At 34.7% G+C, this 26,881-nt stretch overlaps 1 protein-coding gene across 1 annotated transcript in view; it reads right to left on the minus strand.

The window, feature by feature from the left end:
* The window catches only part of LEMD3 (LEM domain containing 3), an 80,703-nt gene that overhangs the window by 12,464 nt on the left and 41,358 nt on the right, over positions 1–26,881 (minus strand). Inside the window, exons 2-4 of the mRNA XM_033221383.1 lie at positions 25,459–25,496; positions 20,536–20,602; positions 17,937–18,004 (exon numbers count right to left, since the gene is read on the minus strand). Coding sequence (XP_033077274.1) covers positions 17,937–18,004; positions 20,536–20,602; positions 25,459–25,496 — 173 coding nt within the window. The remainder of the gene's footprint in view (positions 1–17,936; positions 18,005–20,535; positions 20,603–25,458; positions 25,497–26,881) is intronic.

Genomic DNA, 26,881 nt, shown 5'->3' on the forward strand with positions numbered 1-26,881 from the left:
TAGCATTTACAAATATCAAAAAATTGCAGACAATGTATTCAATGCTTGAAAAAAGGTTTATATATGAGATCATTTCAATGGATATTATGAAATTAGAAATAATCATGATGAGAGCTAAATAGCTATCTGCTTAAAAAAATAAAACTACGTTTAATTTATATATACAGTCATGCCTCAGTATTCACAGAGGATTGGTTCCAGGATGCCCCATGGATACCAAAATCCACAGATGTTCAAGTTCCTGACATAAACTTGCATAGTATTTGCATATAACCTATGCACATCATTCTTTATACTTTAAATCATTTCTAGATTACTTATAACACCTAATATAACGTAAATGAATATAGACAGTTGTATTTTTTAAATCTGTGTTTTTTCCATTGTATTTTTTTTCTTTTTATTCCCAAAAAGATTTTTGACCCACAGTTGGTTAAATCCATGGATGCAAAACCCATGTATACATAGCACCAACTGTATTTATAATTATAAAAATATATGTACTCATATGAGTAGCATAAGAATGAGGATACAAGTGATTTTTATTCGCTTTAATATTGTATTAGAATATGCAATAAAGTTACACAAAATAATTTCAGGCAATTAGTTTCAATTACTACTAGAAATCATTTCGTGTATAAATGAAAATCTACAAAGCAAGATTAATATAGGTTGTCAGTGCAGCTGAAGACAGCATTATTGCATTTAGTTTTCTTTGTAATGTTGTCACTACCATACATTTTTAAAAAGGATTTTGTGTTCATTTGGTTCTTCAAAGACACAGATGTCACACAGTACCCTTCAAATACATGCATATATTAAAAATGAATGAAATAAATGTTGTATTTACTTGTACTTATATACATGCTGTTCAGCTTGTATTACTATGATTTGCCTAGTATCATGGCATGCTTTGCATTATTACATATACTACTGGACAAGTTTAATCTAGTCTTTGAAGACTAGACTATAAGCATAAGTTTCAGATAACATAAAAACAAACTCCCAAGGTTATTAGTTGCAAATTTTAAATATAAAATTTTTAGGAGGCTGACATTATAAATATTACTGTTCTCATCAAATATCCCTTAAAAATTAACAAGGACACCTACAGATCTAAAAAGCTAAGTACGAGGAGGAATGAAGGCCTTAAACCTCTTAGTTATAAAATAACACGGGTAAGAAAAGACGATCTGTTGTTATTTTCCCTTTTTCTGTTTTCCTTTCCCTTGTTAATATCACTTGACATCCACTCACTATCTGGAATACAACGAAACCATGGAATGTTCATTTTATGGGTACACATTCTCAATAAACAATTGATTATTTAAAACCTCATTAAGGATTTAATAGGCTGAGGTCTAAAATATGCCATTATTTCCACAAATATATATATATATATAGCGTGCTAGAGTATTAGAAAATGGAATTTTTATAAAAGCAAAAATTGAATTATTTGCTTATGCCAAATAGTTGATGCTAATACTGTAGCATATATAGCATACACCTGATTTTAACAGTTTAAACTGCTTTATTATTCACTTTTTGTAGCCACCTGGAAAGCTGTGGGTACGGCAGGGGTTGGTCAACTTTTTCTTTTTTCCATGAAGGGCCAGAGAGTAAATGCTTTAAGCGCCAGAGAGTAAACGTTTTAAGCTGTGCAGCCATATAAATTTCTTTCTTTTTTAAAAGCAAGCTTTAAAACTGTTGTAAAACCACAGCTCACAAGCCATACAAAAACAGGCAGGCTGGATCTGGCCCATAAGCCATGGCTTGCTAACCTCTGAGGTACGGCATTCCAGCATCATAAAACATTTTCCAATAACTGATGACAAAAATCAGGAGGAAACTAAGTTTTTAATTTTTAAGGCACAACTTTTATTACTATTGTTTATTACTATTTACTTATAGGCAAGAGCTCAGTCAGTGTACCACTGACTGCTTCATGTATTTCTTTCTAAATTCGAAGTATATTCTCCCAAATCTTAAATCTAACACATGTGTGTACTCACGCATACCCCCATGACCTCTCCCAAATGTTATTTTCAAAATAATGGGTCAAAAATGTGTATTTTAAAACCCACATCAGATTCTCTGAACTTGGATTACAGTTTCCAAGTACAAAAATAATACTGTTTCATTAAATAAGGCAACAAAACTTTAGTTAGTAAGAAGGGAAAAAGGCACTGGTATAGGGAGAAATCAAGCAAGGACTAAAAACCTACTATGGATAGTTTATGAAACTGATAATTTACACAGTAATAGCTATGCAGCTTTCCAGCTGGTGAATATTCTAGTGAACTGTGAGATGATATACACTATACATCAGATGGCACCTTTTAAACTTAATTAAAATATAACACACAAAAATCCACAATGCTGAATAGGATATCACTCCTGATTCAGTAAGAATTGTATGATCTTTCACCTGCTAGAATAACAGAAAAAAACGTAGTCTTTAGAACCAAGTAGACCCAGGATCAGATCCTGGCTCCATTACAGATTAGCTATATGTACAACCTTAAATGGGACAAGTGAAAATATGCCACCTATTCAGATGTATCTTACTTTGACCACCTTTTCCAATCCTAACCCTTAATAGCATCAGTCCATTGCCCACTCAATAGCTGGAGCTAAGGATTATGAATCCACTCCATCCATCTAAGAGGCAGAACAATATATAGAAAAGACCAAGTACTTTGGTTCTATTCCCAGTTCCATCACATAATAGCTGGATACTCTAGTTATTAGCCCCTCTACGGTTTAGTTTCTTTATGAAATTGGTCTAATACCATCTATCTTGTTGGATCATTCTGAAATTAGAATTAACATATAGAAAGTACCACATTGTACTTTATAAACTTTAATTATTATCATAAAATTTCCCCCTCACTCCACTTCTCAGAACACTCATTTTTCCACACAGATTTTATTAACAGTAATTAGCATTCTAGGCCATAAAAGTCTATCCAGCCCCATAATTTGACACATTTGCAGCTGTCTACTTTCCTATTTTCTTCACAAATCTTAAACATATTTATCATGTTAAAGGTTAAGCAGGTTTTGAAAGCAACCTAGGAACGTAACCCCCATTCATTACATCATTCCATAAAAAGTTATACAAAGTTACTACCATTTAACTTAAAAACCAACCATGTATTTTCATGGAAATATAAACTATGTATTTCTTAAATGTTCCACCAGAGGGACCTCTTAACTTTTCACAAATTAAAATAAGCTTTCAATATCAAAAACGAGTTTTTTAAAAAGCTCAAGAAGAGCACTGGAGTAGTTAGAAAAACAGTGTTTAAATTATTTAAATTAGTTATTAAGTTTATTAAATTTCCTTTGAAGAAGAAAACTGGATAAAGAATTAAACATAAATAATTAAATTCAAGAAAACAAAAACATGTTACTGAGGCTTATTCACTCATTTTCTCCATCAAACATTTACTATATTTATTGTGCTTAAAATGTACTAGAAGTTGTGAAAAAATTAGCTTATACCTATAGGGCTCTACACATTCTTTGCTTTATTTATTCCTCAATCTAAAAATTAAATGTGTTGCTGGTGAAACTACAGTGCAAATATATGAAAATATGTAACAGATCTTTTTCCATAAGCAGAAGCCCCTCCACATAGATATTATAATCCTTGTTTGATACACCTTTGTAAAGAGTTTCCTCCATATTTATGCCAGAATATGAACAAAATAAAATAAAATAAAGGCTAGATTGTGCTAAAGCAGTTATTTCAAATTGGGAAGTAATACAGCAACATATATCAAAAGCATTTTTAAAAGTTCATGCTATTTGAACAAGTAATTTCCTTTTTAGGATTATTTCCTAAGAAATATTAGAAAATTACTATATGCAAAGAGTGATTTCATAATACTGAAAAACCACAAACCACTAAAATAAAATCATATAATGAAATATTCAGTGATAGAACACATTTTCAAAAATCGTTCAGTGATTTTTGAAATACACACAATAATTTCAAGGGAAAGACACATGAATATTTATAGTATAAAATATTTATAATAAAGTAATATTAGCTTTAGAAAAAAATATTTATAATAATTAGAGGAAAATGGACCAAAATTTTGCCAGTTGTTATCCTTAGATAGTGAATTTGAAGCTTTTTTCCTTTAATTTTCCATATGAATTAAATAATGAGTGTTATTTATTTCTTTATTTTTGAGACAGGATCTCACTCTGTCATCCAGCCTGGAGTGCAGTGGTACAATCAAGGTAATCCTCCCACCTCAGTCTACAGAGCCATGTACCACCACACCTACCTATTAAAATTTTTTTTTTTCTGTAGAGACAAGATCCCACTATGTTCCCCAGTCCAGTGTGCAACACTTGGGCTCACATGATCCTCCTGCCGTGGCCTCCCAAAGTGCTGAGATTATAGGTGTGAGCCACTGTGACTACCCAGTATTACTTAATTTTACGTTGAAAAAATGAGCATTATTAAAAATAGTACTTTAAGACTTTTATATAGAACTTAAAACTATATTTTTGGGGGGAAAACCCTGTTTAAAGCTCTCTCTGTTTTGCTTTTGGCAGTACAAACTGCGTCTATGGTGATGACAAACGACAGCAGGTTTTATAGCATTTGAAAAACATGAAAAATGAGATTCCAAAAAGAAAAGGTAACAAAAACATACATAAACCTAACTATATAAAAAGAGTATTAACATTTTACATAAAATAATTCTTTAACCAATTAAGAATGAAATTAAATTAATCCACAATCTTATAAAAATATGCAACAGAAATTCTAATAAATTAAAATAAGACAAAATTGAATATGAAACATAAAATAACTCAAGATATAAAAATATTCTAAAGGCTACAGAGTTCACTGGAGAAAAAGCATTGAATATAATTTAACATCTCTTCATGATAACTCTCAACGAACTAGGTACTGAAGGACACAATAAAGGCCATATATGGCAAACCCACAGCCAACGGCATACTGAATGAGAAAAAGCTGAAAGCTTTCCCTATAGGAAATGGAATAAGACAACAGTGCCCATTCTCACCACTCTTATTTAACATAGCATTGGAAGTCCTAGCCAGAGCAATTAGGCAAGAAAAAGAAATAAAGGGCGTCCAAACTGGAAAGGAGAAAAATTCTCCCTATGTGCAGATGACATGATGTTAATGTAGAAAACCCTAAAAGTTCCACCAAAAACCTCTTAGAACTGATAAACAAATTAAATAAACTTGCAGGCAGAAAATCAATGCTCAAAATCAGTAACATATACCAACAAAAAACTAGCAGAGAAAGAAATCAAGAGAGCAGTTCTACTCACAATAGCTACAAAAATAAATAAATGAATAAAATACCTACAATTAAATTTAACCAAGAAGGTAAAAGATATCTAAGAAAAACCATAAAACACCAATAAAAAAGACATCCCATGTTCACGATTAGAAGATCATGAAAACAACTACACTACCAAAAATAATCTATAGATTCAATGCAATTCCTATCACAATACCACTGACATTCTTCACGTAAGTAGAAGAAAACAATTCTCAAGTTCATATGGAACTATGAACAGTCAAAGCAATCCTGAGCAAAAAGAACAAAGCTGGATGCATCACACTATAAAACCTCAAAACATACTACAAAGCTATAGTAAGCAGAACAGCATGGTACTGGCATAAAAGCAGACACACAGACCATCGGAACAGAATAAAGACCCCAGAAGTAAATCTACATAATTACAGCCAACTGATTTTTGACATAGGTGCCAAGACCATTCACTGGGGAGAGGACAGTCTCTTCACTAAACGGTGCCGTGAAAACAGGCAGAATGAAACCAGCCTCCTTATTTCTCACCATACCCAAAAACCAACTCAAAATGGATTAAATAATTTAAGACCTAAAATTATGAAAGTACTAAAAGATAATACAGGAGGAAAGCTTCAGGACATTAGTCTGGACAAAGGAGAAAAATTCTCCCTATGTGGGAGAATTTTTATGGAGAAGACACAAATGCAAAAATAAATGGGGTTATAGCAAAATAAAAGATTCTGCAGAGCAAAGGCAGCAACAGAGTGAAGAGACAACTAGTAGAATGGGAGACATTTGCAAACTATTCATCTGACAAGGGAATGATATCCAGAACACACAAGGAACTCAATGGGCAAACGAGCTTAACAGACATCTCTTAAAAGAAGACATACAAACAACCAACAGATATATGAAAAAATGCCCAACATACTAATCATCAAGGAAATGCAAATCAAAACCACAATGAGCTATTCACTCACCCCAGTTAGAATTGCTAGCATCAAAAACACAAAAAATAACAAATGCTGGCGAGGATGCAGATAAAGGGGAACTCTTATCCACTGTTGGTGGAAATGTAAAGTACAGCCATTGTAGACAATAATATGGTGGATCCACAAAAAATTAAAAATAGAACTACCATATGATCCAGCAATCTCACTACTGGGTATATATCCAAAGGAAACGAAATCAGTAAGTGAAAAAGGTATCTGTACTCTCATTTATTGCCACATTATTAACAATAATATGGAATCAACCTAAGCGCTCATTAACAGATGAATAAAATGTGGTATATATACAAAGGAATATTAGTCAGTCATAATAAAGAACAAAATTATGTGATTCACAGCAACACAGATGCACTTGAAGAACATTATGTTAAGTGAAATAAGCCAACCACAGAAAGACAAATACCATATGTTCTCACTTGTGGAAGACAAGTGAGTTAGAAGTCCAAGTTAAGGACTATTAAGAACTTGGCTTATTTTACCTTTGGGGAAGCTAAAAAGCTGATCTCGGGGAGGCAGAAGACAATAGTGGTTACTAGAGGCTAGCAAGTGGCACAGTGGCAGGGGGAGGGGGTGTAGCCAGAGGTTGGTTAAACAAAATTATAACCAGGTAGGAGGAATAAATTCTAGTGTTCTACAACACTGCAAGGCAACTATAATTAACAACAATTTATTATATACTTTCATATAGCTAAAAGAGCAATTTTTGAATGTTCCCAAAACAAAGAAATCATAAATGTTTGAGGTGATGGCTATGCTAATTACCCCACTGGATCATTACACATTGTATACATGTATCAAAATATCACACTATACCCCATAAATATGTACAATTATGTTAATTAAAAATAATAAAAGTGGCTGGGTGCAGGGGCTCACGCCTGTAATCCCGGCACTTCGGGAGGCCAAGGCGGGTGGATTACAAGGTCAGGAGATCGAGACCATCCTGGCTAACACAGTGAAACCCTGTCTCCACTAAAAATACAAAATAAAATTAGCCAGGTGTGGTGGCGGGCGCCTGTAGTCCCAGCTACTCGGGAGGCTGAGGCAGGAAAATGGCGTGAACCCTGAAGGCGGAGCTTGCAGTGAGCTGAGATCCGACCACTGCACTCCAGCCTGGGCGACAGAGCGAGACTCCGTCTCAAAAAAAAAAAAAATAAGAAGAAGAAGGCCAGGCGCGGTGGCTCAAGCCTGTAATCCCAGCACTTTGGGAGGCCGAGACGGGTGGATCACGAGGTCAGGAGATCGAGACCATCCTGGCTAACACGGCAAAACCCCGTCTCTACTAAAAAATACAAAAAACTAGCCGGGCGAGTTGGCGGGCGCCTGTAGTCCCAGCTACTCCGGAGGCTGAGGCAGGAGAATGGCGTAAACCCGGGAGGCGGAGCATGCAGTGAGCTGAGATCTGGCCACTGCACTCCAGCCTGGGCAACAGAGCGAGACTCCGTCTCAAAAAAAATATATATATATATATAAGAAGAAAACAAAAAAAGTTACAGTTCATTAATAACTTTTTTTTAAGTAGATATAAGCAGTTTCAAACTTAACTCATGCAAGGGTGCTTCCAGTAACTTCTTTGCTGCCAGTCTCTAGAAGAACTAATCTTATACTCTACTGCTGCCTGGCTTAGACTTTGACTTACCCTAACCCCACATCTGTGCCCCTTCTTTTTAACATGTACTATTACTGACCCACAGCTACAAGAAAATGGTTGGGAGAAGTGAAAAAGAGGTTAATAATTCTGCACCAATCCCTGCCTCTTCCTCAGTTCTACCTTAATTACTGTTTAGGTCCTATCTTGTCCCCAGTCCCTATCCCATTTCTTCAGTCCTTCAAACACAATACAGTCAGTCCTTTATCCATGGGTTCCACATCCATGGATTGAAATACTGAATAGAGTCAATATAGTCTATCATGAATCAAAAATATTTGGGAAAAAAACAGATGATTATGTCTGCATTAAACTTATACAGTCTTTTTTTTTTTTTTTTCCTTATTATACCCTAAACCAGGGGTGTCCAATCTTTTGGCTTCCCTTGGCCCCATTGGAAGAACTGTCTTGGGCCACACATAAAATACATTAACAATAGCTGATGAGCCCAAAAAAAAAAAAAAAAAAATCACAAAAATTCTCATGTTTTAAGAAAAGTTTACAAATTTTTGTTAGGCCGCATTCAAAGCCGTCCTGGGCTGGGAGTTGGACAAGCTTGCCCTAAACGATACAGTATAATAATAACTATTTACATACCATTTACATTGTATTATCAGTAATCTAGAGAAGATTTAAAGTATATAGCAGGATATGCATAGGTTATACGTAAATACTACAGTATTTTATATAAAGGACTTATATAAAATACATCTACAAATTTTTGTGTCCATGGGGTCCTGGAAGTAATCCCCCAGACACCAAGGAAGAATTAATTATATTTAATATGCCTTAAGAGTCTCAGGATTCTTCTGAAAAGCAAATGAAACTTGCTCCAGGAATTTATGACCAATCATAACACAGATCTGTGGTATTACCTCTCAGAGATCAAATCTCAGAGGTTTAACTACATAACAAAAAGAAAATAGGAAAGAAACACTGAATGGAATAAGACAGTCCTACTATTAGAAGTAAAAACCCATTCAATTATTTTATAAGGAACAGTTTGCTTGCTTTGGATTCCCACTATGCCTTTCTTCATGGAATATTTTATTCTACGTTTCCTTTAGCCTCCTCAATCCAATCCCTTTTTTTGCCTGCACCCTGACATTCGTCCATCCCATAACACTGAGCCCTATAATCATAACTCCTTCTTAGTCAAGATCTTTTTGAATTCTGATTCTTTAACTGTCTAGTCTATTAGCTATTACACTATCCATAAATTTTACTGTCATTAATGCTCTCATCTAGGTCAAAATTGAAAATAAAGACAATAAACAACCTTAAGCAAAATTTCTATGGCATGTTATTAGAGATTACTCGCTAGAGTGGCACTGATTTAATTAGAAAACACAGAAACTGAGTTTATTGGGAAGCTACTATAATCATCAGGCACTGAGCTAGGCATTTTGCAAGCCTCCCAACAACTTTGACAGGTATTAACAGCAGTCCCACATTCACAAAGAAATGGGTTCAGAAAAGTTAAAGAGACTTTACCAAAATGCAATAGCTTCTACTGGCAGTGCCAGAATTTGACTCCAGATATAATCTCATTATTAAACTGTCTTAGGATCTTTTTGGTACCTGCATATAAGTCATGCATTAAGTTAAAAACTCAGTCAATATTTCTCTTTGTTGACGAGAATGTCACAGGAGACTATTACCAAAACTTTGCTGAAAGCCTTAAAACATATACTACATTTTTAATTTTTAAAAAATGAAGGAGTGACATCAGCAAGATGGCAGAATAGGAAGCCCCAGACCCTCCTTTCCTCAATGAGACACTGATTCAACAAAAATACATGGACCAATTCCATTTAAGAAAAATCCAGATATTAGTTAAAAGGTTCCTGCACCTAGGCAAGCATAAAACCACCTGTATCAAAGCTGTTATGAAAATTCATGTCACTCACTTCCCAGACGCTCCCATCACCCTACAGGGTAGTGCAATAGAGAGGAAACTGCCAACTCGTGGCTTCCCCCTCAGAAGGAAAACAGAAGACTAGAATATACATCTAATGGTCTAACTTTTGGAGGCAACTGGTTTCTGTCGTGTCTGAATCTAACAGTTGAAAGACACCAAGTTAAGGACTACTAAGAACAAAGGCAACAGCACTCACTCACCATTGTCCCTACCCCCAGCTCGGCATGAAGAAAGTTGAGAAAAACCCCAACTCTTGGCTTCTCCCTGAGGAGGCAAAAAGTTAGACATGCATCCAAAGTTCTGACTTCACAGAGGCAGGGAGCGTTGCCTGGCTGTCTTCTGCCTCACCTGATTCAAAATGCTGACAGGACTCAGTATACTCTAGATACCTGGGGGCCCCTATGAAGAAAAAGGAGCTGGGCGGGGCACAGTGGCTCACGCCTGTAATCCCTGCACTTTGGGAGGCCGGGGAGAGTGGATCACAAGTTCAGGAGATCGAGACCATCCTGGCTAACATGGTGAAACCCCGTCTCTACTAAAAATACAAAAAATTAGCCGGGCATGGTGGCGGGCACCTGTAGTTCCAGCTACTTGGGAAGCTGAGGCAAGAGAATCGCTTGAACCAGGGAGGCAGAGGTTGTAGTGAGCTGAGATCGTGCCACTGCACTCCAGCCTGGGCAACAGACTGAGACTCTGTCTCAAAACAAACAAACAGAGTTGGATAGCTTATGGCAGCTCCAGATAATCTACAGACACCAGGGATAATCTACAGATATCAGGGATCAAAAGATTATAAACTATGAGAAAATAAACCAGCAAAACTTCTCTAACTGGAAATTCACACGCAAAAGTCCAGAGAGGACACAACCACAACCACAGAAAAGATATGTAAGAAACCCAGAATCTCAACACAGACATATTGGTAAAAGACTTTCCCTGCACAAAGTCTACAAAGGTGGCTGGGTTTGTTTTTGTTTTTTTTTTTTCTGCTGTTGTTAAATGCATGAATCCCAACACAAAGTAACAAGGCACATGAAGAACCACAAAAATACAGTCAATCAAAGAAACAAAACACACTTCCAAAACATATCCTAAAGAAGCAGAAGTCTAAGAATTACATGACAAAGAATTCAAAAAAAGCCATCATAAAGATACTCAACAAGATCAGGAAAACAATGCATGAACCAAGTAAGAATATCAACAAAGAGACAGAAAATATTTTTAAAACCCAGAAATTTTGGAGCTAAAGAATAACTGAATTTAATAATTCACTAGAGGGGTTCAAGAGCAGACTGGATCAAACAGAAGAAAGAATCAGCAAACTCAAAGAAGGTAATCTGGAATTATTCTATCAGACAAGCAAAATGAAGAAAGGATAAAGACAAGTAAAGAAAGTCTAAAGAACTTAATGTAACACCATTAAGCCAACCAATATAAGCAATATAAGTAATATGGAAGTTTCAGAAAGAGAAGAAAGAAACAGGCAAAAAAAAAAAAATCCATGTATTTGAGGCCCAAAACTCCCCAAACCTGGGAAAGAAAACGGGCATTCAGACTCAAGGAAGCCAATGAATCCTAATGAGGATAAACCAAAATAAGTCCATATTGAGACATGTTATGTTCAGATTGTTGAAAACCAAGGAGAGGAAAGCAGCCAAGACGCAAGCTACTCATCACATACAAGGGAGTCCCCAAAAGACTTTATAAAGCAGAAGAGTGTGAAATAACATATTCAAAGTAATGAAAGAAAATAACTGCCAACCAAGAATACTGTGTGTGTGTGGTGGGCGAGGGGGTTGGGGGAGTAGTACATCATACTATTAAAAATGGCATATAATGTGAGACTTATGAATTGTTTATTTCTGGAAGTTTCCATTTAATATTTGCAGACCATAGTTGACTGGGGGTTACTGAAACTGTGAAAAGCAAAACCATGGATAAAGGGGACTACTACATATCCAGAAAACCCATCTTTCAAAAATGAAGAAATAAAGACTTTTTCAGAATAGAAGCCAAGGGAGTTAATCATCACTAGAACTACTTCATAAGAAATGCTAAACTGAGTGCCAAGTTAAATGAAAGGATGCTGCCTAGCAATGCAAAAGCATATGAAAATATAAAGCTTGCTGATAAAGGTAAATATATAGACAAAATCAGAATACTGTAACACTGTAATGGTGGTATGTAAATCACTTAATTGTGATATACAATTTAAAAGACAAAAGTGTAAAAAACTTTATAAAAATATGTTGATGATACACAATATGCAAAGATGTAATCTGTGACATCAATAATATAAAAAATGAAGAGAGATATAAGTAGAGACTTTCCATGTGACTAAAGTTAAGGTGTTATCAGGTTAAAATATCATTGTGAATATAAGATGATTTATATAAGCCCCAATAGTAACCACAAATGCCTACAAAAGACACACAAAAGAGTAAGACATGAAAAAGGGGACAAAAAAAGCTATAATACAGAGAGAAAATATTTAATAAAAAAGGCAATATAAGTCCTTCCCTATTAGTAATTACTTTAAATGTAAATGGACTAAACTCCCAAATCAAAACACACTGAGTGGCTGAATGAATAAAAAAAAAAACCTCCAATTTTATCATGTATACACCTTAGATTTAAGGACACACACAGGCTGGCAGCCAAAAGATGAAAAAAGATATTCTATGCAGATAATAACTAAAAAAGAGTAGGGGTAGTCATACTCATATTAGACAAATTGATGACTTAAAGGCAACATGGTGAGATCCTGTCTCTACAAAAAGTTTAAAAATTAGCTGGGTGTGGTGGCATGTGTCTGTAGCCCCGGCTACTTGGGAAGCTGAGGTAAGAGGATCACTTGAGCCCAGGAGTTTGAGATTGCAGTAAGCTATGATCTCACCACTGCACTGAAGCCTGGGTGACAGGCCTAGACTCTGTCTCAAAAAAAAAAAAAAAAAATCATCACATGAGACAAGGAAGGACATTCATTATATAAATGACAAAGGGGTCAATTCATCTGGAAGATTCAACAATTCTAAATATATATGTATCCCACATTAGAGTACTTGATTATATGAAGTGAACAATGACAAAAGTGAAGGGAGAAATTACAGTAACACAATAGGATGTTTCAATACCCCTCTTTCAATAATGAATAGAAGATCAATAAGGGAGCAGAAGACTTGAACAACGATTATAGATCAAATGGATCTAACAGAAATATACAGAAAATTCCATCCAACAGGAGTAGAATACACATTCTTATCAAGTGCACATGGAACATTCTCCAAATTAGATCATATATTAGACCACAAAAATCTTAACATATTAAAGATGACCGAAATCCTACCAAGTATCTTTTCACATCACAATGAAATGAAACTAAAAATCAAGAGCAGAGTAAAACTGAGAAATTCACAAATATATGTAAATTAAACAACATTCTCCTAGAACAAGCATTGGGTCAAAGCAGAAATCAAAAGAAAAATTATAAATTTATTAAGATTAAAAAAATAAAAAACACAACCTAACAAAATTTATGAGAAGCAGTAAAAGCAATACCAAGAGAGAGGTTTACAGTGATAAGCCTATGTTAAAAAAAAAAAAAACTCAAATGAGAAATCTAACTTTACATCTCAAAGAACTAAAAAAAAGAACATACTAAGCCTAAGGTTAGCAGAAGGAAGGAAATAATAATAAAGATTGGAGCAAAAATAAATTAAATAGAGAATTTAATGAATCAACAAAACTGAGAGCTGGTTTTTCAAAAAGATCAAAATTAACAAACCCTTAACTAGACTAAGAAAAAAATCAGAATTCATTTCTGAGTTTATTATCTATTTTATTAAAGAAGAATTAATGCCAATCTTATTCAAATTTTCCTGAAAAACTGAAAAGGAGGAAACACTTCCAAACTCATTTTATGAGGCCAGCATTACTCTGACACCAAAGCCAGACAATGATACTATAAGAAAATTACAGACTAAAATCCCTGAGATACAAAAATCCTCAAAAAACCCTAGCAAACTGAATTCAAAAGCACATGAAAAGGATCACACACCAGGATCATATACCTCAGACACAAAGATGGTTCAACATACAAAAATCAAAATTGAGTATGCCACATTAATAGAACAAAGGATTAAAATCACATGATCATCGCAATAGATTCAGAAAAAGCATTTGATAAAATTTAATATCCTTTCATGATAAAACCATTTAATAAAGAGGAATAGAAGGAAATTATCTCAACACATTAAAGGTCACACATGGAAACCCTTAGCTAATATCATACTCAATGATGACAAACTGAAAGATTTTCCTGGCCAGGCACAGTGGCTCACGCTTATAATCCCAGCACTTTGGGAGGCTGAGGTGGGTGGATCACCTGAGGTCAGGAGTTCAAGACCAGCTTGGTCAACATGGTGAAACCCCATCTCTACTAAAAATACAAAAAAATTAGCCAGGTGTGGTGGCACACACCTGTAATCCCAGCTACTCAGGAAGCTGAAACACATGAATCACTTAAGTCCAGGAGGTGGAGGTTGTAATGAGCAGAGATCATGCCACTGCACTCCAGCCTGGGCGACAGAGTGAGATTCTGTCTCAAAAAAAAAAGAAAAAAAAGATTTTCCTGTAAGATCAGGAAGAAGGCCAGGGTGGCTATTTTTCCCATCTCTATCTGTCATAGCACTAGATATCCTAGCCACCAGAGCAATTAGACAAGAAAAAGAAATAAAAGACATCCAAATTAGAAGGAAGTAAATTTATCTCTCTAAACAGGTGACATAATCTTATACACAGAAAGCCCAAAAGATTCCACCAAAAAAATCTTGTTAGTTGGCTGGGTGCGGTGGCTCATGCCTGTAATCCCAGCACTTTGGGAGGCCAAGGCAGGAGGATAACTTGAGTCAAGGAGTTTGAGACCAGTCTGGGCAACACAGTAAGACCCCTATCTCTACTAAAAAAATATATATATATAATATATAACATATATATATAGTTAGAATAAATAAAGTCAGATAAGTTGGAAGATATAAAATCAATATACAAAAATCAGTTACCTTTTTTTTTTTTTTTTTTTTTTGAGGCGGAGTCTTGCTCTGTCGCCCAGGCTGGAGTGCAGTGGCCGGATCTCAGCTCACTGCAAGCTCCGCCTCCCAGATTTACGCCATTCTCCTGCCTCAGCCTCCCGAGTAGCACCCGCCACCTCGCCCAGCTAGTTTTTGTATTTTTAGTAGAGACGAGGTTTCACCTTGTTAGTCAGGATGGTCTCGATCTCCTGACCTCGTGATCCGCCCGTCTCGGCCTCCCAAAGTGCTGGGATTACAGGCTTGAGCCACCCCGCCCGGCCAAAAATCAGTTACATTTCTATACACTAACAACAATCAATCTGAAAAGGAAGTTAAGAAAATAATCCCATTTACAATAGCATCAGAAAGATTTAGATATTTAGGAATAAACTTTACCAGGGAGGTGAAAGACTTATACACTGAAAACTACAAAAAAAAAAGCTGAATGAAATAAAAGACACAAATAAATAGAAAGACATCTCATGTTTGTGAATTGGAAGACTTAATATTACTCAAATTACTATACTACCCAAAGCAATACAGCAATACAAAATCCTAAAAGTGTTTTTTGCAGAAATAGAAGACATAATCCTAATATCCATATGGAACCACAAAGGCCTCACGCTGACTTTAAAACATATGACAAAACTACAGTAATCCAAACAGTATAGTACTAGCATACAAACAGACATAAATGGACCAGTGGAACAAAATAGAGAACCAGAAATAAAGCTACTGATATATGATCCAACAATCTTCTACAAGGGTGCCAGACTATGCAATGGAGAAATAACAATCTCTTCAATACATGGTGCTAGGAAAACTGGATTTCCACATGCAAAAGAATCAAACTGGACTTTTATCTTACACCATACACAAAAATCAACTCCAAATGGATTAAAGACTTAAATGTAAGACCTGAAACTATACAACTCCTTGAAGAAAACATAGAAGAAAAGCTTCTTGATGTTGATACAGGCAATAATTTCTTGGACATGACACCAAAAGCATAGGCAACAAAAGCAAAAATAGAAAAATGTGCAGTAAAAGAAACAGTGAAAGAGTGAAAAAGTAACCTACGGAATGGGAGAAAATATTTGCAAACCATGTATCTGACAAGGGGTTAACATGCAAAATGCATAAGAAACCCCTACAATTCAAATACAAAATAAATAACCGAATTTAAAAATCAGTAAAGAACTTGAACAGCACTTCTCCAAAGAAGATACACAAATGGTCAACAGATAGGGTATTATATATATGTTGCATATATGCTATATATTCACACAGATGTATATGTATATAAATGGTATATGAAAAGATGTTCAACATCAGTAATCATTAGGGAAACACAAATCGAAAACACAGTGCGCTATAAGGCAAATAAATGGTAAGGATGTGGAGAAACTGGAATCTTACTATACTATTGGAGGGAATGTAAAATGGTACAGTCAGTATGAAAACAGTGTGGAGGTTCCTCAAAAAATAAAAAGTTGAACTACCATATTATCTATCAATCCCACTTCTAGGTATTTGTCTAACAGAATTAAAAGTAAAGTCTCAAAGATGTATTTGCATTGCCATGTTCATTGATGAATTATTCACAATAGCCAAGAGGTGGAAACAATCTAAAAGCCCATCAACATGACTGGATAAGGAAAATATGTGTATACATACAATGAAATGCTACTCAGTCGTAAAAAATGAAGGAAATACTGTCATGTTACAATATGGATGAAATCTGAAGACATTATGCTAGGGGAAATAAGCCAGTTACAGGACAAAAATTGCAGGATTCAACTTATATGAGGTATCTGTTAATCACACTGATAGAGGCAGAAAGTAAAATGGTGGTTGCCAGGGATATGGGGCAGAGGAAAATGGGGACCTGCCGTGCAATGGGTATAGAGTTTCAGTCATACAAGATGAAGAAGTTCTAGAGATTTGCCGTACAAGAATGCACATATAGTTGTACTGTATACTTACAAATATGTTAATAGATTTCATGTTATGTATTTTTTACCACAATTTTAACAAGGGAATGGGAGGCATGAAATTTGTATGGCATGACCTGTCCACATTCAAATGCCAGCCACCTTCCAAGGATCAACATTTCCATTTGCAAGAACTCATATCTTTATGAAATTATCTTTATGGAATTGGACTGACAACAAGCTTTCCTATATGGTTTTCAAATTCCACTATTCGCTTCTGAGAAATCAGAATGACATTTATTCATCTTTAATCTTCTAGTACCTTTCCTTTCATTAAGATTTTCCAAAAATTATTTACAGTAGTTTAGAAAATTCAACAGCAAGTTCTCTTAGTATTCTGAGAAAAAACTGATCTGGGACAGAAGATTTTAAATAAATGGTTAGATGTTTACCTGCTTTCTTACATGCTATTACTCACCTATCTCAATTTCCCTCTGATCAATGTTTCGTTGTACCCTTTCCAAATTAATATGCATTCTCTCATAGAGAATGTTGTAAAACAAACTAAAAAAAATTGAACAGGTGGCTCACGCCTGTAATCCCAGCACTTTGGGAGGCCGAGGCATGCGGATCACTTGAGGCCAGTAGTTTGAGACCAGACTGGCCAACATAGTGAAACTCCATCTCTACTAAAAATACAAAAAACATTAGCTGGGCGAGGTGGTGGGTGCCTGTAATCCCAGCTACCTGGGAGGCTGAGGCAGGAGAATTGCTTGAACCCAGGTTGTGAACGTTGCAGTGAGTCAACATCAGCCATTGCACCCCAGCCTGGGGAACAAGAACGAAACTCTGTCTCACAAAAAAAAAAAAAAAAAAGTTGCACAATTTCACTTTCTCATAACTGCTCATATTACACCAAACAGTAGGTCCAAGCTTTTAACAGTACAATTAAAATAATCAAATATATGATTCTTGTAAGTAGCAATGATTTATATAATTTTTTTAAATATAGCTATTAAAATTCTAATTTCACTGCTTACTTTTAAATATGCAGCTGCCTCTTGAACAGAAAGCGTTCTTTGACTAGAACTGCCACATTCATGATCTCCTGGAAAGATTAGCATATTATTAATTTTGAATCAGTACTCTCTTAAACACAAGAAAACAAACAATTAATTCAAATATTTTATATATTACACAATTATAGGTTATATTATTATAATCAGTAAACAAAGAACATGAACAATATTATTTATACTTTCTAGAAGAGATTCCAGTAAGAATATAAACAAAGAAATTCCAGTAAGAATATAAACAAACAACTACCCTTACATTAACCACAACTTTTAAATGCATTTCAGTCCAAACGGGAACATATCTTTTTCTTATAGTCCCAACTAAATTGTAAGCTGTTATAGGAACTATGTCACACTGATGCCTATCCACAGATCTTGGCATACAAGACGCCCTCCAGAAATATGTATTATTCCTAAAAGGGAAAAAAATTCAGCAAATTCATTGTGCTAACTTAATTTACACATCTATTCTTAAAGTAATCATTTAAAGGTTCAAGTAAGTTTGAATTTATTAATGAATTAAAGTATGTGCATTTTCAGAGTATAACTAATCCTATCTTTAGCAAGGGGTGTACATGCCTTAGAAATTGTTATAACATAGCCAGGTGTGGTGGTGTGCATCTGTAGTCCCAATTACTCGGGAAGCAGAGGCGAGAAGACAGCTTGACTCCAGGACTTTGAAGCTGCAGTAAGCTGTGATCACCCTACTTCACTTCAGCCTGAGTGACAGAAAAGATCTGGTCTCAAAAAAATCTTTAAAAATTGTTATAACAGATCAACCGGGAAATCAGGTACAAGTTTCCACCTATGATCTGGTTTCTACAAAGGGATGTGCTACATATAAGTCATTGGAAAACTACATTTATCTTTTATTTTCATTGTTGATAAGAAGAGAATTCAGAGCTTTTTCTTTAGACTGTAAGTGGTTATTAGAAATAAATTATCCTCATATTGAACTCCAATTGTCACGTTTTCCCTTCCCTGTGTCTTTCAAGTAGTTAAAAAACTTTTGTTAACATGAAAGTAGAATAATTAAAGTAAAATCCTTGGCAAATGTTTCTAAAATAAAAGTAGCTATGTTCGTATTTCAGTTTTGTTCAAGTAATCATTTTAATATCAGCAGCCATAAAAAGGGGAGAAGTACCTGTTAAATGAACAAGTCTTGAAAGTTTATTAGTGCATCCTCAGAGATGTAGATCCCACAGATTTAGAGCAGAGGTCTGCAAATTACAGCCCATGGGTCAAATCTGGCCTACTGCTGGTTTTTATAAATGAAGTTTTATTGGAATACAGCCAAGCTCATTCACTTATGTAGTATTTATGGCTGCTTTCATGGTATAACATAACTGAGTGGTTATGACAGAGGCAAACTAACCTACAAAGCCTAAAATATCCACTATGTGGCCCTTTACAGAAAAAAAGCTTGCTGACCCTTACTCAAGGGGAAGGAATCTTATCTTTAAAAGCACACCAGATTATGCTGATTTAGCTGGCCATTAACCATACTTGATAAAACAATGCTACAGAGATACCTGTAGAAGCTTGTGTTAGCAACATCCCTGGCTAGCACTACTAGCATATACTTAACCTATCTCTGAGTGCTACAGTATACCAAATAAATGTCATTAGCTTGCAGTGTGTGAATGACAATCAAAGCAAAGAAGGCTTTTGGCAATATAATACAGAATTAAAAGCTTAAAAAATTGACCAGAATTAAGCACCTAATGGACAAAACATAGATAGATGAGAGAATGGGAAACTGTCAGGATCCTAAATACTTCCATTCAACCAGAGAAGTTCCATATTTACCTATAGGTTGCTACCAATAATCTGGTTTACATAAAAGATCTGCTACATAGAAAAGTTTGAAAACTGCATTTTTATTTTCTTATGACTGCTTACAAGAATCCAAGTCTCTTCTTTCAGATTATATGTAAAATAAAAAAAAAACTAAAAAAAGGTAATAGATAAGCTGCTACTGCAGTTTATATGTGCTAAACTTGATACCAATTCATCTATAATAAATTATTCCAATTTCAGACAAGCTCACTACCTTAGAGCTCTCAAAGAATTGCTACGAGCAGAATATGAGGAAAATGCAATGAATCAGGAGAGAAAATTGCAGGAGAATAAATTTACTTTATCCAACAGAATGATACCTATACAACCAATAAAAGAAAATCTGCATTTGTATATTTAATCTAATATTTTAGTTAATTCATTGCTTACCTAATTCCTCTGATACTTAAGCTTTCAGGATTTTTTGTTACTATTAATGCAATAAAGAATTTGATCAACTTTATAACTATATAATATATATAAATATATATATATATATATATATATATATATATTACCTCTAATACAGATGGAAGACAGGAAAAAAGCCTTGATTAAATACACATGTAAAAAATCAAAAATCACTCTGTATAGGTAATATAAACTTCTAAAGAAAAATATTCCACAAATATAACACTGGACTTGGAAAAAGATTTTCTACTAATAACATGCTACATACATTTTTCAAAACATTTTTAGCAACTACAAAAGTTAAAACAATTACCTGCAAGCTGTGCCAATCGATCATGAAGCTTATACAATGTGTTCATCATAAGATTTTTTTCACTTTCCTAAAATTAAAATAAGTTATTATGAAATACCCAATTCCAAGAAAAAAAATACACCAAATAATTCTTATTCAAAAACAAAAAGCAGTAAATTTAAAATCATAGAAGCCACACAATCTAAAAGACAAATTCATATTTAAGTAATGGGCACCATATTTTTAAGAAACCTTAATCTAAGACTCTATTGCTCTAAATATTCCACTTTCTGGAGAATGATTTAAAAATTGGCATAAGGTTAGTGCTAAAAAAGGTCTCATAGACAATAAACTCCATCAATCACCAAAGCAATGTTCCCAATCCCCCTCTACACAATGTATTCTTATGTAAACTGCTCATATGAGACTGTTCTCTTCATCAAGACTGCCCTTCATGTCTTGTTTTAATCTAACTCAACCATATAAAACTAAGGGAATGAGGTGCCCCTGTATAAACTTATGAACCATTAAAATGAAACAAACATTCAACAAACATCTACTAGGAGTTAAGAACTGTTCTCTCAGCAAAGCAAGAGACCTAGTGAACAAGATGGTTCGTGTTCTCAAGGGCAAAAGACATTAAATGTTATATAACAACTGTAGAGTAATACAGAAGATTCTCTTCCCTCCTCTTTCTGTAAATACAGAGGAAGGGAAGGAGGGAAGAGAATCTATCGAACAGAATATTTGAGTTTGGTTTCAAAGGAAAAAAATAACAGATCAGCATTCTAGGCAATGAGAAAGACCCTTAGCAAGGGCATGAAGGTATGAAAGCATTGGTTATATTTCTTACATAACCAGTAGCCTAGTTGGATTCTGCAAACTACTAGAAAAGTTGTTTAGTATTAACTACCAGACAGCCTTGGACAGGAACACAGAGTTTGACTTCATTCTGAAAATTTAGCAGGAGAGTAAAACAGACTTGTACATCAGGAATACTATCCGGGCCAGAATGTAGAATGTATAGACTGGCCTGGAAGCAGAAATAATTGTATAAAAAGAGTCCAGATAGAGAATTATTGCAATGGTACAGCCTAAGCACCTGCCAAGTAGTCTAAAGCAACAAGACCCCCGATTTAAGAGCAATTATGATCAAGAGGGACTCACATAAATGATGGAGGAGGGTAGGTTGGGGAAGGGGTAATAGCTTATTGCACTATCTAAAATAAGTCCATGATTCATCAGGGGGCTCTGTCTTTATTATTTTCTTTCTTCCTGAAGTTTCCAACAAAACAGATTTACTGGATGAATAGATTATGGAGCAAATTGAAGCAAGATATAAAAGGATGGAAAAATAACATTTATATGTCTAATAACATGCAACCTCATCCACTTATTTTGTGGTGTATGTTCAGGGACAGAAGAGAACATGTTTGCACACTATGGGTGGCATGCTTTTGTCACTGCAGCTTTAATCAGTTATACTAAGAAGAAAACTCAACAAAAGTGCCAAGATCCTACCACCAGAATAGCTGATTTTATGTCAGATGGTTGACTAAGTTACTTATTCATTCAGTTTACTACTTGCCTTCCTATATATATATATATACACACATATACATATATATATATAGCCTCAACTTTATCTTATTCAGATTCTGAATCAAGCCAGTCCTTACCTTCACATAAGAACAAAAATTCAAACTGAAAAAATTAGATATCAAAAAGTAAGAGTAAGCCGGGTACGGTGGCTCACATCTGTAATCCCAGCACTTTGGGAGGCCGAAGCGGGTGGATCATGAGGTCAAGGGATTGAGACCATCCTGGCCAAGATGGTGAAACCCCATCTCTACTAAAAACACAAAAAATTAGCTGAGCGTGGTGGCATGCACCTGTAGTCCCAGCTACTCAGGAGGCTGAGACAGAAGAATCACTTGAACCTGGGAGGCGGAGGTTGTAGTGAGCGGAGATCAGGCCACTGTACTCCAGCCTGGCGACAGAGCAAGACTCCGTCTCAAAAAAAAAAAAGTAAGAGCAGGGGCTGAAACTCAGCATTCTGAAACCTAAGCATTTGTGATACATTAAACCACAAAATCATTTTTAATAAATAACTTCAACATAACAGGATGAGTAGGTGTTCCAATGATAGTGTAGCTTATGGATGTGACACATAAAACCAAGGTGAATCTAGTTAAATTTTGGGATTAAAGTAACAGAAAGTTTGTTTCTTTTTGTTTTATATGTCCTATCATACCCTTCCTCACTCCCCTTTCAAAAACAAAACAAAATTTAAACATTTGGCATCTGTCTTCTGATTACATCTTTAATAAACATAAGAGGGACCTGGGAATAAACTTTAGCTTTTTATTCACAGATATTACACAGGACTAGATAAGTACAAGCAACAACACTTAACCAGATGGAACTGATCTCATACTGGATAACACACACACTGTTCAATTCTCATACAAATAACGTAAAAACTCAGAAAGCTCAACTATAGTTTTTAACAAGAATTATCGTTCCAATGAAAATTTATTTAAGGCCGGGTGCAGTGGCTCACACCTGAAATCCCAACAGTTTCAGAGGTTGAGCCAGGAAGACTGCTTGAGCTCAGGAATTTGTGACCAGCCTGGGCAATGTGGCAAAACCCCATCTCTACAAAAAAATGCAAAATTTAGCTGGGTGTGGTGGTGTGCCTCTGTAGCCCCAGCTCCTCGGGAGACTGAGGTGGGAGGATAACTTGAGCCCACGAGGTTGAGGCTGCAGTGAGTCGTGATCATGCCACTGCACTCCAGCCTGGGTGATAAAAATGAGACCTTGTCTCAAAAAATAAATAAATGAACAAACAGAGAGTTTAAATGACCATGTATATACTAGTAGGGCCTTAACTGCTATCCAAATGGTCAACTAAATTATAATCTAAATAGGTGTTTATGATATATATATATATTTATACACACACATACTATTTACTATCTAGCTATGTATCTATCTATCTATCTATCTATCTATCCATCTTTACAGTCTTGCTTTGTCACTCAGGCAGTAGTAGAGTACAGTGGCATGATGATATATGTTGTTAAGTGAATGAATACATTTTGAGAAAGAAATAGAAAGGTTTTGGTTCAATTATCTTTAGTACAAGTACACTAAACTAGCAGTAAATCTGAAAAGTATACAAATCAACTTTTAAACTTACTTATTGGTTTACAGTTTGATTATACTCTTCTTCCATTTTGACTGCTTTTCAGATTGTCTCCTAATATTTCAGCTTAATGTCTAACTACTAGCTTCCCTAATCATTCTGCAAACTAGTTAAAGTTCCACAAGTAAATACATAAAATAAGCTTTCGAATAATCTTTCATTAAATAAAGGCAATTTTATAATTTGAATTAGCTACTTTATAATTGTCTGTTTTAGTAAGGGCCAGATTATTGTTTTTCGTTTTAGAGGGAGAAAAATCTATAGGGTGACTCTATCCAATTTTCTCATATATTGTCACCATTAAATATTTCCCTCTTCAACCCTCAGCCAATTTTCTCTTAAGGATATTTTTAACTGTTTGCATTATGTCTTTGATTAAATAATAATGAATTTTAACACTTGTGATATGGTTTGGCTCCGTGTCCCCACCCAAATCTTACCTTGTGTTTTGGGAGGTAGTGGTGGGAGGTAACTGAATCATGTATGGGGTGGGTCTTTTCCCCATGCTATTCTCGTGATGAATAGTGAATAAGTCTCATGAGATCCGATGGTTTTATAAAGGGGAGTTGCCCTACATATAATACTCTGTTGCCTGCCACCAGGTAAGATATGACTTTCACCTTCTGCCATGATTGTAAGGCCTCCCCAGCTGAACTGTGAGTCAATTAAACCTCTTTCTTTTATAAATTACCCAGTCTCGGTATATCTTTATTAGCAGCGTGAGAACAGACTAATACAACTTGGCAAGGGGCCCTGTACAGAATGAGCATTTAATATAAGTAAACAGCCACTATCTTCATTATAATTATTACTATTATTCAGAAGTTCAGAACTTCAGTTTCCTCCTTGGGGAAAATTAAACAGAAAAAATAGTCTTCTATTTCCAATGTTCAGTAAGTATACTGTATCAAATTTCAATTATGACACTATAGCACTGTTATACTTAATAATGCAACTGAAAAAGCCAACTTTGTTTTAAACAATTATCACCACAATAGAATATTACTAATTATTTCAGAGTTCCACTTTAACAACAGAAAGTAATATTCTATGGATGTGATTACACATTATTACACATCCTTCAGTACAACAAATAATGTTTTCTATGCAAGTCTATATAACAGTTCCTATAATTAAAAATTAACAACTAATTACAAGCTTAAACATCTTAATCTCTGAAGTCCCTGTAATGATGGGTAAGTGAAAAACATTTTTACATAAATAAGATTTAAGTTAAAATTAGTATTATAGCACTCTTTAAAAAATTAAAGAAATAGCCTGAAGGATATGCTGTCTAAGTCCTTTTGATGGTCGAATAGGCATGCCAATATGCAGAAGATCCAAAGAGATAAAATGAGGGCAAAACGGACAAAAACTGTTAAGGTATCCAGCAACTACAGGCAATAGGCATACTTTTAAGTGTAAGACAAGATCCACTGATGATATGCCACTCCCATTTTACTTGGCAGTTGTCTTTTACAGTAAAGTGATAAACAGTTCAGCTCTTAAGAGAAAATCTGTCAAATTTCATTATATTACAGTTAAGGAACACTCAGAATAAGAAAGCCTATTGTTTTAGACTAAAATAACCCTAAAATTACTAATTTTTAGTTGATAAAACCTATTGTTTTAGATTAAAATAACTTTAAAATTACTTTTTTTAGTTGATAGTATTCTAATGCTTTTATCATATAAAACATGACATGAAATTATCAGCATTATGATCGTTTACTTACTTGTATTTTTCCAAATGTTTCACCAAAGGGGTTTTCTACTATCAAGGAAAGAAAAAAAGAGAAGTATTAGCATCACTTAAGAATTAAAATCCCCCAAACAAACTCTCTGAAATGCCAGCATGTACTTTGCTAAAACTGGATACAAATATGCAAACCAAATGTAAACAAACTGGTGATAATAAAGGTTGGGGAAGTAATTTTTCAGACTTATACTATCATTCTCACTCTGAATTAGTGGTTTTCCTCATAATCATTGAGATCAGGTGCTCTGGTGTCACAGAAGCTGAGTTCAAGTTCCAGCTCCACCTCTACCACTTATTAGTAATGTCTCCTTGAACTAACATCTAATTAGCTACTTTAAATTGTAGTTTCTTCTTTAAAGGAGTATGGATAACAATGATACCTACCTTATACAGTTGTTGTCAGGATTAAATGAGATAAACAAGATAAAATGTTTGACACAGTGTCAAGCACTTAATATGCACTCAATACACACTATTCATTATTATTACTGTTAATGACTATATCATTTGTTTCCACCTTAACTTGATTTCACTTCAAAATATAGAGTAAGAAGCAGTTAACTACTGAAAGAAATCTATAAGATGCTTTAAAACTGAATAATTCATTTAGAATTCTGACTTCTAATAATTTTTTTAAATCCACCTTCCTAATCCTTGCTAACATCTGAAAAAGTGGCAAGAAAAAAAAATACAGATCGAAGTAACTAAGCATTAAAATCTCAGTATTAAACAATTCCAAATGTCCAATAAAATATTACATAATAAGGAAAGGATTTACCACTTTCCATCCAACCCCTATGCCCCTCCTTCACCTCTAAATTAAGATACAAAAATGTTTATGGGTGAATATGTAGCACCTCTCAGGGTTTTTATTCAGAGTCTTCTCCTTATCATTTTGTTTATTTTAATATCACATACAAAAATATTCAAAGCTTTCAGATACCTGTAAACTTTTATATTTTATATAGACTATATATCTGTATAATCCAGGTTACGACTAAGACTAACTAAGACTAACTGATCTCACAAAGTAGTTCACACTGACCAGGTTTCCTTTCTGAGATGCTTTTCTATTTTTATTTGAGAAAACAGGAAGTCCCATAGGAACCAGGAACTGCCTGATTCTAAGAAAGTTTATCTGAGACCAGCTTAACAAGGTACAATAAAAGAGCAAGGAAAAAAAAAATGCATCCTGTTATCATCATAAGGGATCTTGCTAATGGATTTTTAAACGATGTTTCTCTATACATCAAAGGGTTTTAATGTTGGGAAAGAAAAAGTTTCGAAAGACATTACAGAAAATCAAAAGTACTCAAAAGGGGAATACGGAGAAGAAATAATATAGCTTCAAGATTAAATAAAATGTTAATGATCAGAACACACGGACTAAAAAGATACCC

This window comes from Trachypithecus francoisi, unplaced genomic scaffold, assembly GCF_009764315.1.
Source record: "Trachypithecus francoisi isolate TF-2019V2 unplaced genomic scaffold, Tfra_2.0 Lachesis_group11, whole genome shotgun sequence".
Classification (NCBI taxonomy): Eukaryota; Metazoa; Chordata; class Mammalia; order Primates; family Cercopithecidae; genus Trachypithecus; species Trachypithecus francoisi.